The 16334-nt window shown below is 38.0% G+C and overlaps 1 protein-coding gene across 1 annotated transcript; it reads right to left on the bottom strand.

Annotated features, from left to right (window-relative positions):
- Window positions 1-512: 512 nt before the first annotated feature.
- Window positions 513-16334, bottom strand: GBP1 (guanylate binding protein 1). Its single transcript, XM_026004836.2, is given in 13 exon segments — window positions 513-724; window positions 727-808; window positions 1404-1597; window positions 1840-1942; window positions 2723-2935; window positions 3576-3856; window positions 4763-5005; window positions 5601-5797; window positions 6070-6179; window positions 7049-7176; window positions 9409-9617; window positions 15021-15134; window positions 16029-16334. Coding segments are annotated over 11 exon segments (1782 nt in total). The 5' UTR covers window positions 9599-9617; window positions 15021-15134; window positions 16029-16334; the 3' UTR covers window positions 513-683.

The raw sequence follows: 16334 nt of genomic DNA, 5'->3' as shown, positions 1-16334 counted from the left end.
ACTTATCTAAAATTCTAAAGTGTCCCATTAAAGTTATAATTTGGGTGAATTGAGCAGGAAAGGAGAGTTTCCTTTTTTTGGCCAATTTCTTGATGACCCAGCCCCTACTCATGCTAATGGTTTCTTCTATCTTCTTATGAAAATTCTGTAGAGATTCTATATCTCTCTATATAAAGTGGTTTGCTTTAGCTTGGAATCCATCAGGGAGGATTGTCCATGGCCAGGGCCTAGTGATCACATAACTGCTCACAAATGGTGTAGTTGTGATACTATGGAAAACTGCACACCGTCTTCACTAGAAGCTAGGATGGTTGTCCCTAGTATTGAAACCCACTGTACACTTGGCCAAACTGATGCCCAACTATGTTCCTAAACTTTTATCTAAGACTTGGCTCAGTATCAATTTGTTAACTAGCGGTTACCCAGAGGAATAAACTGCTCCTGAATGGTACCAGCTCATACTTTCTATGTTGTTAGAGATATAAAATGGACCATTGTTATAGAACTTACAATTTTCTTAGGAAGAGGGACATGATTTTAATTATAGTACTGCAAGTCTTTGCAAATTTCTAGTGTTATAAAAATGCAAGACTTAATTACTTTCAAGTATAATGATATTTTTCCAAATTCAGAAATTATTTAAGTTACATGTTGGGTAAGAGTAACCAGGAAAGCTCTGTTCTTTAGGTCTTCAGCTTATGACACATATTCTCCTTGGTCTTGCCATGTTCTGTTGAAGATTTTGTATCTCACTATGAAGTCGTTTGCTTTCGTTTTGAAATCCTTCCTTTAGTAGACGGGCTTGTTCCTATAAAAAGGGATAAATGGAGACTGAGTAAAGTGTAGCACTAAGTAAATCTCTAATTAATATCTACTTTCCACATTCATAGATTTTTTTTTTGATATTTAATTTCTTCTTGGCATTTTCTCTACCCTTAATTTTCATTCATTTCTTTTGGGCATCCTAGCTCTGTGATTACATTTTTACTAAGTGGTGAAGACAGTTCAGATATCTTTCCAAGCTGTGTGACCCTATAAAAGTGATTTGATCTTTTTTGAACTCTTGTTTCTTTTCCTAAGTAATAGAAACATAGTGGTTCTTGCTTCATATAGTGTTAAGCAAGAGATACATATAAGTGATTTTTTAGAAAGCCTAGCAGATAACAGCCACCACTGACTGAAAGATATACAAAGGACTAGATGTGACCTAACTGCAAATAAAATCTTTTAATAACCAGACAGAGGTAAAGGCCAGGTCAGGCAGGCAGACAGAAATTGAAAAGTGCAAGTGGCAAGCAAGGTCCTTCTTCTAGGCGTCATGTTCTCACTGCCACACTAAGATATGATCAGGGACAGTAGAGAGAAAAGAGAAAAACAAACCTCAGGGTAATGCAATTAAATACCTGAAGTTTCAAAGCTAGAGTTCTCTCTTGTTCTTGTAGCAACTGGATTCTATCCTTCTCCATCTTCTCAGTTAATTGTTTCACATGCTCTTGATAACTCTTTTCTTTCTGTTCCATTATCTGCTGATTTTTTATTTGCATTTCCTCCAGTCTTTTTGTTGCAGCCTGTGCAGATTCAGCTTTCACACGTTCCACTGTGAGGAGGAAGAAGAAGAAGAAAAATGTACATGTGTAAACATGTTTTCCCTTTCTTCCCAGCACACTCACCTGTCCTTGTGGCTACTCACTGCATATGCCCTGCTCAGAAATGTCTTTAGCAAGTAAGAGGCATCTTTGTTCTTTTTGCCCTAGTGTAAGGATTCCAGGCTTACCCCGTCAAATTTTTTAAAACTTTGAGCGCTCTAGAAGCTATTTAGTCTCTTGACTGGCTCCTCACCTTCAATCTCCTTTTCCTTTTCTGTGAGTGTCTGGTCTGTCTGTAGAATTGCATCGGTCATAGATTCCTTGGAATCCAAGTATTCCTGAAGAATCTCTTCAGCCTTAGGACCCAGAGAACACAGTTAGTAATAGGAATTGGCTAGAAACACTTGTTCCTGATTGTCTTCCCACCATCTTTTCCATCTTTTCTAGGAATTGCTCCTATTGGTCCTGGTGTGCCTTGTGGTCAAGACTGCTGACCACAGATGCAGGCACTTGCACCAGGCTGGCCAATCATGGGAACTTACTAAGCAGAATCCTTTAAAAGAGACTGATATAGACACTGGGAAAAAGAGATTCTTTGTTCTTTCAGACTAAGGGCTCTAATTTTGGAGTTGTTGGTATTGTGGTCCCCTATAGAGTGAGTTGCTGAAAAAGGAAGCCATCATGGAGAAAGCAGATCAGAGGAAAGGTGGAGGGAAAATAGGAAAGACAGAAGTGTTGGGTTGAGGAAAGTAACAGAGAGACAGAAGATGACATTCCTTGAAATCTTGGATCCAGCTGTCCTTAAAGCCAACTTGTAGCCTAAATTGACAAATCACCATTTTTGTTTAAGGGATCATCATCGAGTTTCTCTCCCTTATAGTATAAAGCTCCAGCTATAATAGTGAATTGCAATAACAACTTGGTGGTTAATCTGAAAATCAATTAATAACTCAATTATTAATTGAATATATTCTTGGATAGAGGACATATCTGATATAACAGGCTCTCTATATGTTTATTGAATGAAAGCATGGATGCTGTTGTTCTTGTAATGTGTGCAATTATACTTGGTTATGTTGGTCTTTCAAAGAGGCATGTCAGCAGCTTTCCACAATCAGCAGGTAAATCTTGATTACCTGTATCCCCTTCCTAGGTTTCTGAAGGTACGTTTTCTTTAGCTCTTGTGTTTTCTGGATGAAGAGACGATACCCTCCCGGTTTGGAATAAACCCCTTGCTTCACAGAGTCTTCTAGAGGACCGAAAATTTCCTTAAGTAAATCTGAGCAACGATCTGTTGATGCTTGCAGGTTCTGTTTACAAAACTCATCTCTCTTTTTTTCTAGTTTGGCCTTTAATGTAAAAATAGGAAGTAAAAAGAATAACAGGGAAAAGACATTAGCTTGACCTTGGGATTTCTGGGAAGGCTTCTCAAAAATAAATCTATGACCCTAGAAAAAGTTTCAGGCACCTTAACATGGCCCTATCCTTCCTCCTGCTCCTGACTTTTACAGAAGTCCCCTTTTCCTTGCAGGCGAAGTTCAGAGAAGAGGTTCCTAGCTTTTTTTTTGCTACACCTTTAAGAGAGAAACTTCAGCTTTTCAAGTTGGACCAATGATTGCATATGGAATAAATGTGGCTCAACATAAGCTTGCATAAGATAATCAGGACTACAATTTTCTTTGCTTTTGACTAGAATATCAAATCAGTCTAATAATAGTAGGCATTTGATTGAAGCTCTAATTGTTACTTATATTTATTTAGTTAAATTATGGGGAAGATTATTATTCGTGAAAGAAAAATGTTTTAAAACTTTGAGTTCATCATAATAAACTTTGTTCTTCTTTTTATGATAATAACAAATAATGGTTATCACCATTTTAAAGTCTAGTAGGAATTCTCTCTCTCTCAAAAAAAAAATACCCATTTCATTTTCTGGTTGTACTTTGCTTTCTAAGACCCTTATCCATATAAACTTGAGAAAAAAATTACCGCTAAGTCCTTTTGAAATAACTGGTCTACGTCTTTGAAGGAATTGCTCATGAAGAATTCAATGGCCTCTTTCTCACAGGCCCTGTGCAGGTCTAGCAGCTCCTGGAGGGTTTCTGTGGGCAGTTGCACCAACTGGTTCATCTGCTGGTCATAGTGGGCAATGGCCTTTTGCACTGCAGCTGCATTCTCGATCTGGGCCAAGGCCAGGACTGCATTCTCCATGCAGGGCAGATCCCCACTGCTGATGGCATTGACATAAGTCAGCACCAGGTTCTCTAGACCTACAAGTTGAGAACAAATGAGGATGCTTGTTGTAGGTGGGATGAGGAAACATTTTATTCTGTGTAATTCTGATCATATCTATTACCACTCATTTTTCTCACAGTATCAATGTTCTCAGATCACCTAGAAGCTTGCTAGAAATGCAAACTCTTATCCTCTGCCCCAGATCAACTGAATTAGACCCTCTTCCCTGGCAAGATGCCCAGGTGATATGTATATACATAAAAGGTTGAGAATTTCTGTTATAGATAGCATAGGCCTATGTTTATTGAGTGTTTGTAACCACTTTACCCCCAAGTACCATTAGGACAGGAACTACACCTCTCTCATTTATGTCTCTATCATCAGCCCTGGTCTGTGATGAATATTTGATCAATATTGTAGAACAAATCAAAAAGAGTCCTCAGTTTTGTTTACTCTGGCATAGTGTTGTCCAAGAGAACTTTCTGTGATGATGGAAGTGTTCTATGTGTGCCCTGCAGAATGTCATCCAGCTACTAGCCACATGTAGGTATGGATCTTTGAAATATAGCTGTGTAATTGGAATTTTAAATATTTTTAAATTTTAATTAATTTAAAATTAATTTTAATTTAATTTTAATTAATTTAACACTTGAAGTTGGATAGCCACACTTGAATAGTGGCTACCATATTGGGCAGAGCAGGTTCAATTAACTAGGGCAATTTTAAGAATTAGAGCCTTTTTTTCCTTTTCCTATCTTTTCTCACCCAAGAAAATTTGGCTAGTAAAATCTATTAGAAATGTTGGTGTTATTCAGAATTTAAATGATAATAGCAGTAGATTTGCATTTTTCAAAGCTAAAATCAGGTAAGGAGGTAGAGGAGGTAATTCTACCTTCCTCTAATCTTAAAGATGAAAGAAAAAGACTGAGAAGAGGACTCACGAGGTCCGTTGACTTTGATGCCTCCTGAAAGAGTTTTAGTTTTGGAATTGCTAAAGATGTAGGAACAGAAGACTGCCGCTTGTTGCACGAATTCAGGATCCAGCTCATCATCATGCATTGTCTCAAGCTGGCCTAGCTTCTTCCGGTGAGTGGGTCGATCAAAGATGAAACATTTCTTCTTTGGGAAGAACTTCCGGATACAGAGTCGGGGCAGATTAAAATTTTGGTCCTTTTGAGTGTTGCCTGCAGAAAGATAAAAAAGGAATTTCCCAAATATAGAAGCTTGCAAACTTTTTCTGTAAAGGGCTAAACAGTGATATTTTAGGCTTTGCAAGCCAGGTGGTGTCTTTTCCAAGTACTCAGTTCTGCTGTTGCAGCATGAAAGCCGCCATAGACAATCTATAAATGAATGGACATAGCATTATTCCAATAAAACATTATGTACAAAGACAGCTGGCAGGCTGGATTGGCCATCATTTGCCTGTGGACCATAATTTGCCAACCCCCTGGACTAGAGCACTGTTCATGCTTTAATCTATTTTCTTCCAATCAATGCCTATTCTATTCCATATTCTTTAGCTAATCATAAGCCCTCAGCAGGGAAATAAATCAATCTGATAATAGCACAGGAAAAGATGAAAGAAAAAACTATTCTTAGAGAAGGAGAATATAATTTAAAATCAAATCTATTAATTCATATACCAAACAAGCATTACTTCTTAATGATAGCCAGCTAAGAATAAATAGAAAACTATAAATGTAAGAAAACTGTAAACAGAACACTAAAAGATGATAGTTTCTCATGTTATTTCCTTTTATTTCTACATCTTCTTTTTACCTCGTTTAAGCTTGAGTGAATTCTCCAGGTACTCATCTGCTGTGATAGGTAGACCATCTGCTTCCAGCTCTAAGGAAAAATCCCTCAGCGTCCACACAAAATCTGGAAAGAAGCTCACGAAGTCAGCTGAATCTTCAATCCCATTGGCATCAGGGGAGGATTTCGCCCTGATTCGATCTGACAGCTCTGTCACATAGCTGAATAGCAAACTAAGGAAAACTGGCAGAAAAGAACTGTCCTCCCTCCCATAATAGTTCCCCATATCTACAACCTTCATGTCACCTTTGTTTTTAACCCAAGTGTCAATTCTTCAGTGGGTACCTAGGATATTTCCCTTGCCCTTGAATGATTTCTTATGTTTTCTCTTTTTATGCTTGATTCACTAGGATTCACAGCTAAACAGCTGATTTTTAAACATAGGGCTCCCCGCCCCTTACACTGATCCTATTTTGAACAGCAAAAAGGATACTGCAGTTGGTCCATGGCCTGCTGGTTGATGGTTCCCATGCTATTGTACACAAAGGTGCTACTCAGAAGTATTGCTAGGGCAAAGATCCAGGAGTCATTCTGGTTGTTACCCTGGAAATCAGAACACATTTAGGCTGAGATTATGTTTCATTCTCCTGGTACTTCCCAGAGTAGCAGTAAAAAGATACTCATTTTGTTAGTCTTTTTTAGATTAATGACCTTTATGAGAAAATCAAATCCAAACAAAAATGTGAGAGGGACTTGAATTTTGAATCATTTTACGATTAGTATCTTTACACTGATTCTCACTAGGTTCTCTTATGATCATTGGCAGATAATTACAAGACAAATAGTCAAGGTTGGTGGGCATTCTAAGGCCTTAAATAGAATTTAAGTTTAAAATTTTCTTTTCCTTTTCTATAGCAAAATTGACTTATATAAGAATAATAATACGTGTGGCAACTTTATTGAGCAATTATTATGCACCTCATATTGTCCGTTACTTATATTCAAAACAGTACTATGAGGCAAATGTAGATCTATTACATCTGTTTTACAGATTTAGAAAGCTGAGGCTAAAAGAGGTCAAACTATTTGCCAAGGCCACTGAGTTAGTGACAGGGTTATATTTAAACACAAGGGTATGGGGTTTCAGAACCTAAATTCTTAACTAAAATCCTCTGCAGGATTGAATTCATGACACTGATTTTATTTGTACTACCTTTATGCATCTAGGTTAACTGGCTTAGCATACAGCCTATTGTTAATGATTAGAATGCTACCTACTGACCACTATGATCTTCCAGGATTCTGTCTTAAGAATATTTTCCTGATGCCTGGTTGCTAAACTTGGTCTTAGGGCACATAAACGGAAATGAAAAAACATATTAAGTGCAAGCTCTTATTTTAAAAAAATTAAATAGTGTAGAGAATATTCAGGGATGAGGGTCTTATTCCAAAATTGAATCCTTAACCCTTACCTTCTCTACATCTCCCAGGCCCTCAGTGTCCAGAAGAACTAAAGTGTGGCTTGGCTTCTTGGGATGAGGCACACACCACATCCAGATTCCTTTGGTGTGAGACTGCACTGTGGAGCCCAGAGAAAAGCCTGCAAGGGGGAGTGGGGGGGGGTGTGTGGGTAAGAGGGTGGAATTTTAATGGTAGATGGATATAGAAATCCTACAATGCAACATAAAAAACCAACATCATTAAAAAATGAGCAAAGCCTCAGAATAAATCCCACTTGATTGTGATGAATAATCCTAAGAGATGCTGAATGCTAGGAAACTGAGGTGGGAAGGTGGGTGGGGGAAGGGATAATTGGGTGATGGGTGTTAAAGAGGGCACTTGAGGAGTGCCTGGGTGGCTCAGTTGGTTGGGCGTCTGCCTTCAGCTTGGGTCATGATCCCAGGGTCCTGGGATTGAGTCATACATCAGATTTCCTGCTCACTGAGGAGCCTGCTTTTCCCTCTCCTTCTGCCTGCTGCTCCCCTGCTTGTATGCTCTCTTTCTGTCAAATAAATGAATAAAATCTTCTAAAAAGGAGCATTTGATGTAATGAGCACTGGATGTTATATGCAACTCATGAATCACTAAATTCTGCCTCTGAAACTAATTAAAATTTATTAATATATTTATTTTAAGATTTTCATTTATTTATTCATGAGAGACACAGAGAGAGGCAGAGATATAGGCAGAGGGAGAGGCAGGTTCCTTGCAGGGGTGGGGGGTAGGAGCTGATATGGGACTTGATCCCAGGACCCTGGGATTACAACCTGAGCTGAAGGCAGACGCTCAAACACTGAGCCACCCAGGTGCCCCTAAATTTTTTTTTAATGAAAAAAGGACTTGAATAAATATTTCTCCAAAGAAAATATACAAATGACCAATAAACAAATGAAAAGATGTTCAACGTCATTAGTCATTAGGGAAATAATAAATCAAACCACAGTAAGAAATTACTTCACACTCATGATAACCACTATCAAAAAAACAAAAGTGATAAGTTTTGGGGAGGAGGTGGAGATATTATAAACCTTGTGTGTTTCTGCTGGGAATGTAAAGTGGTGCAGTTACTGCAGAAAACAGTATCATTTCTTAAAAATTAAACACAGAATTACCAAATGATTCAGCAATTCTACTTCCGGATATATAGCCCCATAAAAGCAAAAATGGGGACTTGAACAGATATTTGTACCCTCATGTTTTTAGCAGCATTATTCATAATAGCCAAAAGGTGGAAGCAACCCAAGGGTCAAATCGGATAAACAACGGATAAACAAATACGTATGCACAGAGTTGTTCAGCCTTAAAAAGGAAGAGAATTCTGACACATAGTACAGCATTGATGAACTTTGAAGACATTATGTTAAGTAAAATAAGAAAATCACAAAAGGAAAAATAATGTCTGATTCCTTTTTTTTTTTTTAAAGATTTTATTTATTTATTCATGAGGGACACAGAGAGAGAGACAGAGACATAGGCAGAAGGAGAAGCAGGCTCCATACAGGGAGTCTGATGTGGGAAAGTCTTATATAAGTCAATTTTGCTATAGAAAAGGAAAAGAAAATTTTAAACTTAAATTCTATTTAAGGCCTTAGAATGCCCACCAACCTTGACTATTTGTCTTGTAATTATCTGCCATCCTAGGACCCCAGGATCACACCCTGGGCCAAAAGGTGGCGCTAAACTGCTGAGCCACTCCGGGATCCCCTGCCTGATTCCTCTTAAATGAGATTCCTAGAGTAGTCAAATTCATAGAGACAGAATATAGAATGGTGGTTACCGAGGGCTGGGGAGTTATTGTTTAATGGGAACAGAGCTTCTGTTGGGGAAGGTGAAAAAATTACGGTGATGGGTAGTGGCAATGGTTGCATAACAGTTTGAATTTACATAATGCCACAGAACTGTATGTATGTACATTTTAAAATGATTAAAATGGTAAATTTTATGTTATGTATATTTTACAACAGTAAAAAAAAGACCCAATACAGACTAATACAGACTTAAACATTCTTTGAATCTTAATCATCAATGGAAATTTCCTTTCACTACACAGTGTAGTAAATGTCTTATAGTTTATTATTATGTACATTAATTATTTTTTATTATTGCATTAGTCTATGAAAGAAACCATTTATGCTTTTAAAAGGGGAAACTAAAGCAGAGTGGAAAGAGAGATGACTTGCCTCTTTCAGACCATAGTGAAGATTGGAGCATAACTTTGGATTGAAAGATAACTTTCAGTATTTCTTTGCATCTCTAACTTTCTTTCCATGCTCCATGCTGGCAGTGTGGGTGGACAGAAGGGACTAAGCAGAGCTTTGTTGGTGCCACTTACCCTTGTTCTTCCCAGCCAGCTTGTTCATCAGGTAGGATTTGCCTGTGCGGTAGAGGCCCACAATAGCCACCACCACAAGAGGATTCTTAATGCCTGACAGGATCTCCAAAGCTTCCTGATTAGCCAGCAGTTGCTCTTCAGTGTTCTTAATGAGGCACACTGGGGTGGACATGTGGATCTCTGAGTCCATGTTGAGAGTGTTCCCTGATCTGTAAGGGAAGAGATGGGTTGAACTAAAATTTCCAGTTTAAGTAGATCAAAAATTTTACCAGCTTATTTTACTTTCAGAAGCTAGAGTACATGATGTGATGAGCACTGGGTGTTATACACAACTGATGAATTATTGAAAACAACATCTGAAACTAACGATGTACTATAATGTTGGCAAATTGAATTTAAATTAAAATAAAAACAATGTTTTAAAGGAAGCTAGAGTCCTCAATTTACACAAATGGCCAAAAGTTTGCTGTCAACATTGAGATAGATGGGAGTAATATCTGTATTTTAGAAAGTTAGAGAAGTATTGTCAAAGCAGTTCATTGAAAAAATATTGGTGTGACAGGATCTCAGGAACATTCAGCCACTTTCATAAACAAAATCATTCATTTAATTCACCATGGAAAATTTCCATTTGGATTCTCATTAAAAAGTTAGAGTAAACTTTAAATGGAAAATAGAATAGAATTTAGAGGGACTTATTTGATATCCTGATTATATGTAAAAAGTCAATGTTAATTTATTTATTCATTAAGTCTTACTATGAATAGACTTTCATACATCATTTCATGTATGCCCTTTGAACAGCCCCCAGAGATTTTAAGTGTTTTTATCTTCTGTAGTTATGCTTATTTTGCTGGAGTGAGGGTCCACAGAGCATCTCACCCTGCCATTCCAAAAGTGGAACCAATATAACTTACTTTTGCAAATTTTATAAAAATACATGATCACGTGAGACACATGATTAGAGAACTTTCCAAAGCTTTGGTGCAGGTTTATGTAAGCAAGGGGCCTTTAAATTTAAGCTTCATTAGCCTCACAGTAAATTAGCCTTAACTACATGGGGGGCTACAAGTACACAATTGGAAACACTTAATATGGCTAAAAATTATGTATGTATATATGTACACAAACATATACACACATATATGAGTAGGGAACAAAAGACTATGAAATAAGGATTAAAAGATCAGGAGGCAGAGGAGCCTGGAAAGATGGACACACCTAGATAACAGCCACATCAGTGTAATTAACCCAAAATGAACCAAAGACCAGCAGAACAGACTGTCCACAGTTAATCGAAGAGAGGAGACCACATTGAAAACAGTACAAAAGGGTGAAGTCTGGTTGGAAACCAAAGTAAGATGCAAGACTAACCACAGGTAGGAGGGATACCACAAGTACAGAGATGGGAGGGGAAAAGACCCCCCGTCAGGCATCCCAGACATGAGGGACCTGCACTGGGAATACAAGTCCCCATTACATCAGCTTTGACAATCAGAGGAGCTTAACTTCTTGAGTTTTTACAATCAGTGGGGTGTAACATCAGGAACTTTAAAAGGCTTGGCTCTGAGAGAGCCTGGAGTGTGATAGAAAACTGAGTTCCCACTCTTAAAGAGCCAAAATAACAAACAACCCCAATAAGATACATCATAGAAACAGCAGTTTGGGAGGCACCTGGGGTATATGAGATTTATTTACTAATCCCAGAATGTGCACAGGAGAGGCAAGGATCTTTAGGAGACTTTTCCAAGAACAAAAGAACTGGTGGATGCCTTTTCTCTCTTTCAACCCCAGGCTAGATACTTGGACACCTGCGGTAACTAGTGTGACCATTTACAATCTCATTTGCTAACACCACATACCCCATTCTCCTGTAGATTCCCCCGCTCCAGTCCACCCCACTCAAGAGGAATTCCTCCATAGTTCTCTAGCTAGGTCTCATTCTTCGAGCAGCCCTGACACTTGCCAGTACCACTCCAAAGTACCCGAAGATAACTGCACACACCACTTTAACTGCATCCTCCTGGGTCTGATCTGACTGCTAGCTCTGCCCACCAAGAAAAACTTCATAGGGGTAGCACAGAGAGCCCTGTGATTTGGGGTCACTACAAACCCAACAGACAGACTGGGGATCAGACATCTGATCTGACTGCAGATCCTGTTCACAAATGAAAGCCTCTCAGAAAACAATTCAGGAAGAGCACCCTGCAGTTCAGTGCGACCACAGTTCTGGCAAATGGGCTGAAGGCAACCATCTGGTCTGAACTAACTGTAACCCGAGGCTGCCCCAAATTGGCCCCTTAACAGACAGAGACCACACCTTGCTCATAACAAGGCAAAGACATTGTAGACAACTTACTGAAGGCAAGCATGGCTCAACCACAATAGAAGAATTCCTACAACACACATAGGAGGCACCCCTGCCAAGTTCTAGTGAACAGGGGTCATTGCACCATTTATGGGACCTCTTCTTCATTAGGCAACTACTTTCAAGATTAGGAGATATAACTGACTTTCCTAATACATAAAAACAGAGAGCTAGACAAAATGAGGAGACAGAGGACTATGTCCTAGATAAAAGGACAAGATAAAATTAGAGTAAAAGAGCTAAATGAAATGGAGATAAGCAATAAGCCCAATGGAGATTTCAAAATAATGATCATAAAGATACTTACTGGACTTAAGAAAAGACTGGAGGATCTCAGTGAGACAAACAAATGGAAAGATATTCCACTGAGTATATTCCATGTTCATTAATTGGGAAAATAAATACTGTTAAAATTTCCATACTATCTAAAGAAATCTATAGATTTAATGCATTTTTTATCAAATTACAAATAGCATTTTTTACAGAACTGGAACAATCCTAAAATTTGTATGGTTCTACAAATAGCCAAGGCAATTTTAAGAAAGAAGAACAAAACTGGAGGTATCAGAATCTTGGATTTCAAGATATACTATAAAGCTGCAGTAATCAAAACAGTATGGTACTGGCACAAAAAGAGACACATAGATCAATAGAACAGAATAGAGAATCCAGAAATAAACTCATGCTTTTAGGTCAATTGATCTATAACAAAGGAGGCAAGAATACGCAATGGGAAAAGTGCCTGCATGGTTCAGTTAATCAACTGAGCATTTGGCTCTTGATTTCAACTCAGGTCATGGGGTCATGGGATTGAGCACCGCATTGCATTCCATGCTGGGCAGGAAGCCTGCTTGGGATTCTCTCTCTCTATCCCTCCCCCACTCATGTACTCTCTCTCTAAAATAAATAACTCTTTAAAAGAAAAAGAATATGCAACTGGAAAAGGATGTTTCTTCAACAAATGGTGTTGGGAAAACTGGACAGATATATACAGAAGAATGAAACTGGACCATTTTCTTATACCATGTACAAAAATAAACTAAAAAATGGATTAAACACCTAAACATGAGATGTGAAACCACAGAATTGTAGGAAAAAAGATAGGCAGTAATTTCTTTGCCATCAACTGTAGAAACATTTTTCTCCAGAGGCAAGTGAAACAAAAGCAAAAATGAACTATTTGGATTACATTGAAATAACAAACTTGCACGGTGAAGGAAACCATCAACAAAACAAAAAGATAACCTACTGAATTGGAGAAGATATTTGTAAATGACATATCTGATAAGGGGCTAATATCCAAAATATATATAAAGAACTTATAAATTCAATACCAAAAACCAATAATCCAATAAAAAATTGGATGGACATAAGACATGAATAGACATTTCTCCAAAGAGGACAGAGATGGCCAACAGACACATGCAAAGATGCTCAACATCATTCATCATTAGGGAAATGCAAATCAAAACTACAATGGGATATCACCTTACACCTGTTAGAATAGCTAAAATAAAAAACTCAAGAAACAAGTGTTGGCAAGGATGTGGAGAAAAGAATTCTTGGTGCATTCTTGGTGGGAATGCAAACTGTGTGTAGCCACTGTGGAATAGAGGTACCCTGAAGATTAAAAATAGAACTACCATATGATCCAGTAATTCTACTACTGGGTTTTTACCCAAAGAAAACAAAAACACTAATTTGGACAGTTATATGTACCCCTCTGTTTACTGTAGCATTATTTACAATAGCCAAGATATGGAAGCAACCCAAGTGTCCATCTATAGATGAGTAGATACAGGGGATAAAGAGAAAGTGGTATATAAAATATATTAACTATACCATTAATACAATGGAATACTACTTAGCCATAAAAAGAATGAGATCTTGCCATTTCCAACAACATGGGTGGATCTAGAGAATATTATGCTAAGTGAAATAAGTCAGTCAGAGAAAGACAAATACAAAATACAAATATGATTTCCCTCATATGCAGAATTAATTTAAGAAACAAACCAAACAAAGCAAAAAAGAGAAAAACAAAAAACAGACTCGAATATAGAGAACAAACTGGAAGTTGTTAGAGGCAATGGGGGTGAAATATGGGTGAAATATGTAAATGGAATTAAGGGTGTACTTATTGTGATGAGCCCTGAGTAATGTATAGAATTGTTGAATCATTTGTACATCTGAAGCTTAAAAAAAAAAATCAGGAGGTAGATCAGGAGAGGTAAAGGGAAATTGTCGAAAGAAAACACTTGTATTTTCAGCCATACACTTCTAGGTTTTGTTTTGTCTTGCTCTTCTATTTGATAGAAAAGGAGAAGCATGGAAGGGGAGAGGAATGAGAAATGAGGGGAAAGAAGGAGGTGAAACTGAAAGGGAAAGAGAGAGTTATCAGACGAGGAGATGATGAATAAAGCTCATACTGAACCAAGGAATTCAGGGCAGAAGTTTCCACAAAGCAGATCAGAACTGCTTGAGAGCATAGAGAGGTCAAGGCAAGCAAAGATGTTGCTTGTAGTGATGCATCACACTTGATTCTCTAAAGAGGAAACTCTTTAGTAAAATAGGACTGCAGATTCCACTTGTAAGGATTAAAGAATAAGCTGGCACTACGAAATTGAATCTACTGAACCTGGGCTATTTCTAAAGGAAGAAATATACTTGGAAACAAAGTTCAAGTGTGTGATTAAAAAGTAGAGGGTTTTTATAAATCTTCATCTTTCACTCTGGGTTTCCATCTTTTCTTTCATTGTCTTTAACAGTGTCAGTGGTTGTTTACACTGCACCTCATTTACTACTCTTCCCTTCTCATGAATATAACATATTTCAGTTGCCTTTCAGTTTCTTAGCTGCAGTCAGCAAGTTACATCAAAGACAATGGCAATTTACTTGTGTCCCCAGTCAACACAGACAATGTCAGCAAAGAGAAGGACGATCCTAATGCATTTCAAACTTCATTTAGCCCCATCTCTACCAGTGCCCAATTCTGCACAAGCACAGTGGGAACAGGTAGGAACATACTACCAACTGATAACACCAATATCTTATCATCTGACCTGTGTCCCACAGCAGGCTCACCTGCAGCCTGTCCTGATGCTGGTCACTTCTTAAGAAAATTGACCCTTATAAATTCCCCTTCACATCCCCCATCCAACCTTATCATGAGCTCTGTTTCCCAGAGAAAAGTTCCTTTCAAGCTGAAAAGAAGGCTGCTTTAATGAGAAAGTGGAGTTCTTACCTCTTTTTTTTCTCTCCTCAGTTAGGTGGAGTGGTTTCTGTTACTTCTCTGTCTCTCACTGGATTGTGGATCTTTTATTTCACCTATTCAGTGTCATTGGAATTTCCAGATGTCCTTTAAAGACAAAAATAGAAGTAAAGCAATGGCTATAGCAGACTTTATAGTAACATGAAAATGAAAGCACTGAACACAAAGCAGTAAACTCAATGACCATAAAAGGAATTCCTGGAAGTTAAGCCAATGAGAAAGTATGTGGGCTTAACACAATTTCTCAATCAGAGCTTTCACATTTCTTTGGAAGATATTTTAGAGAACATTTGCTGATTTTTAAAAAATGTCTGTCAGATATTTAAATATAATGAAATGGATCTCAGAGTTGGGGTTCAGTTTGAGGAACCCAGAATGAGGAAGCAATTGTGTTAATTTTTAGGTCTAATTTCTTTAAGTAATGAACACACTTACAGGGGACCTGGTTTCTCATTTATACATACAGTAAGTGAGGAAAATGTCATGCCTCACACACAAACACCCAGCGCCCGGCACTAATCCCCAGTGCACAGTTAGGAAGAGGCTCCATCTATTGCACACATGCTCCAGACTCTATGCTGAGTGCTTTACATGGGTTTCATAACTTATATCGCATGCTAAACATTTCCCCATGGTTTTATAGAAACTGATGTGCAGAAGGGTTGAATGTCTTAACCCAAATCACAGGACTCTAAGTAATCTGAACTGAATCATCCTTGACCCCAAGCCCTCTTACTAAACTTCTTCACTCTACTGCCTTACAAGGTTTCCTGATGAATAGCAATAGAAGTAGCAGCTTTATCTCATTATTGGTTTTTTGTGTGTTACATGTCTAACTCATTCCTGTTTGCAATCATGCAAAATAAGTGACACTGTCTTCATCTTACAGTGAAAACAAGGAGACTTGAGGGATGGTAATATGCCTGTCCATATTCACTAAGCAAGTCATGGGGGTGAGAATCAAATTTGAAGTCTTTTTACCTTTAAACTCTGCTTTTTCCTCCTCTTCTTCCTCCTCCTCCACATTGTTTCTGAAAGAAAGGAATAGGGAAATGAGGCAAAAGGGAGAGATTTTCCAGGTTCTCTGCTGATCCCAGATATTTCTCTACCTCTGAAAGCCAGAGTGAGAAAATTAACAAATAGAATTGAACCCTTTCTTTACTTGTCCCTTTTTGCATTATCTTTTCAAATGTCTCTGAGTAAGTAGCGCTTCAATTTGTTTTGAAAAGTATGACTTCCCTAAGTCTTTCCGTTGCTGGTACACACTTAGTTTCTTCCTGCCTTACT

Source organism: Vulpes vulpes, chromosome 3, assembly GCF_048418805.1.
Source record: "Vulpes vulpes isolate BD-2025 chromosome 3, VulVul3, whole genome shotgun sequence".
NCBI lineage: Eukaryota > Metazoa > Chordata > Mammalia > Carnivora > Canidae > Vulpes > Vulpes vulpes.
Note: the sequence above shows the minus strand (reverse complement) of the source record. Positions and strands in the feature narration are given on the sequence as shown.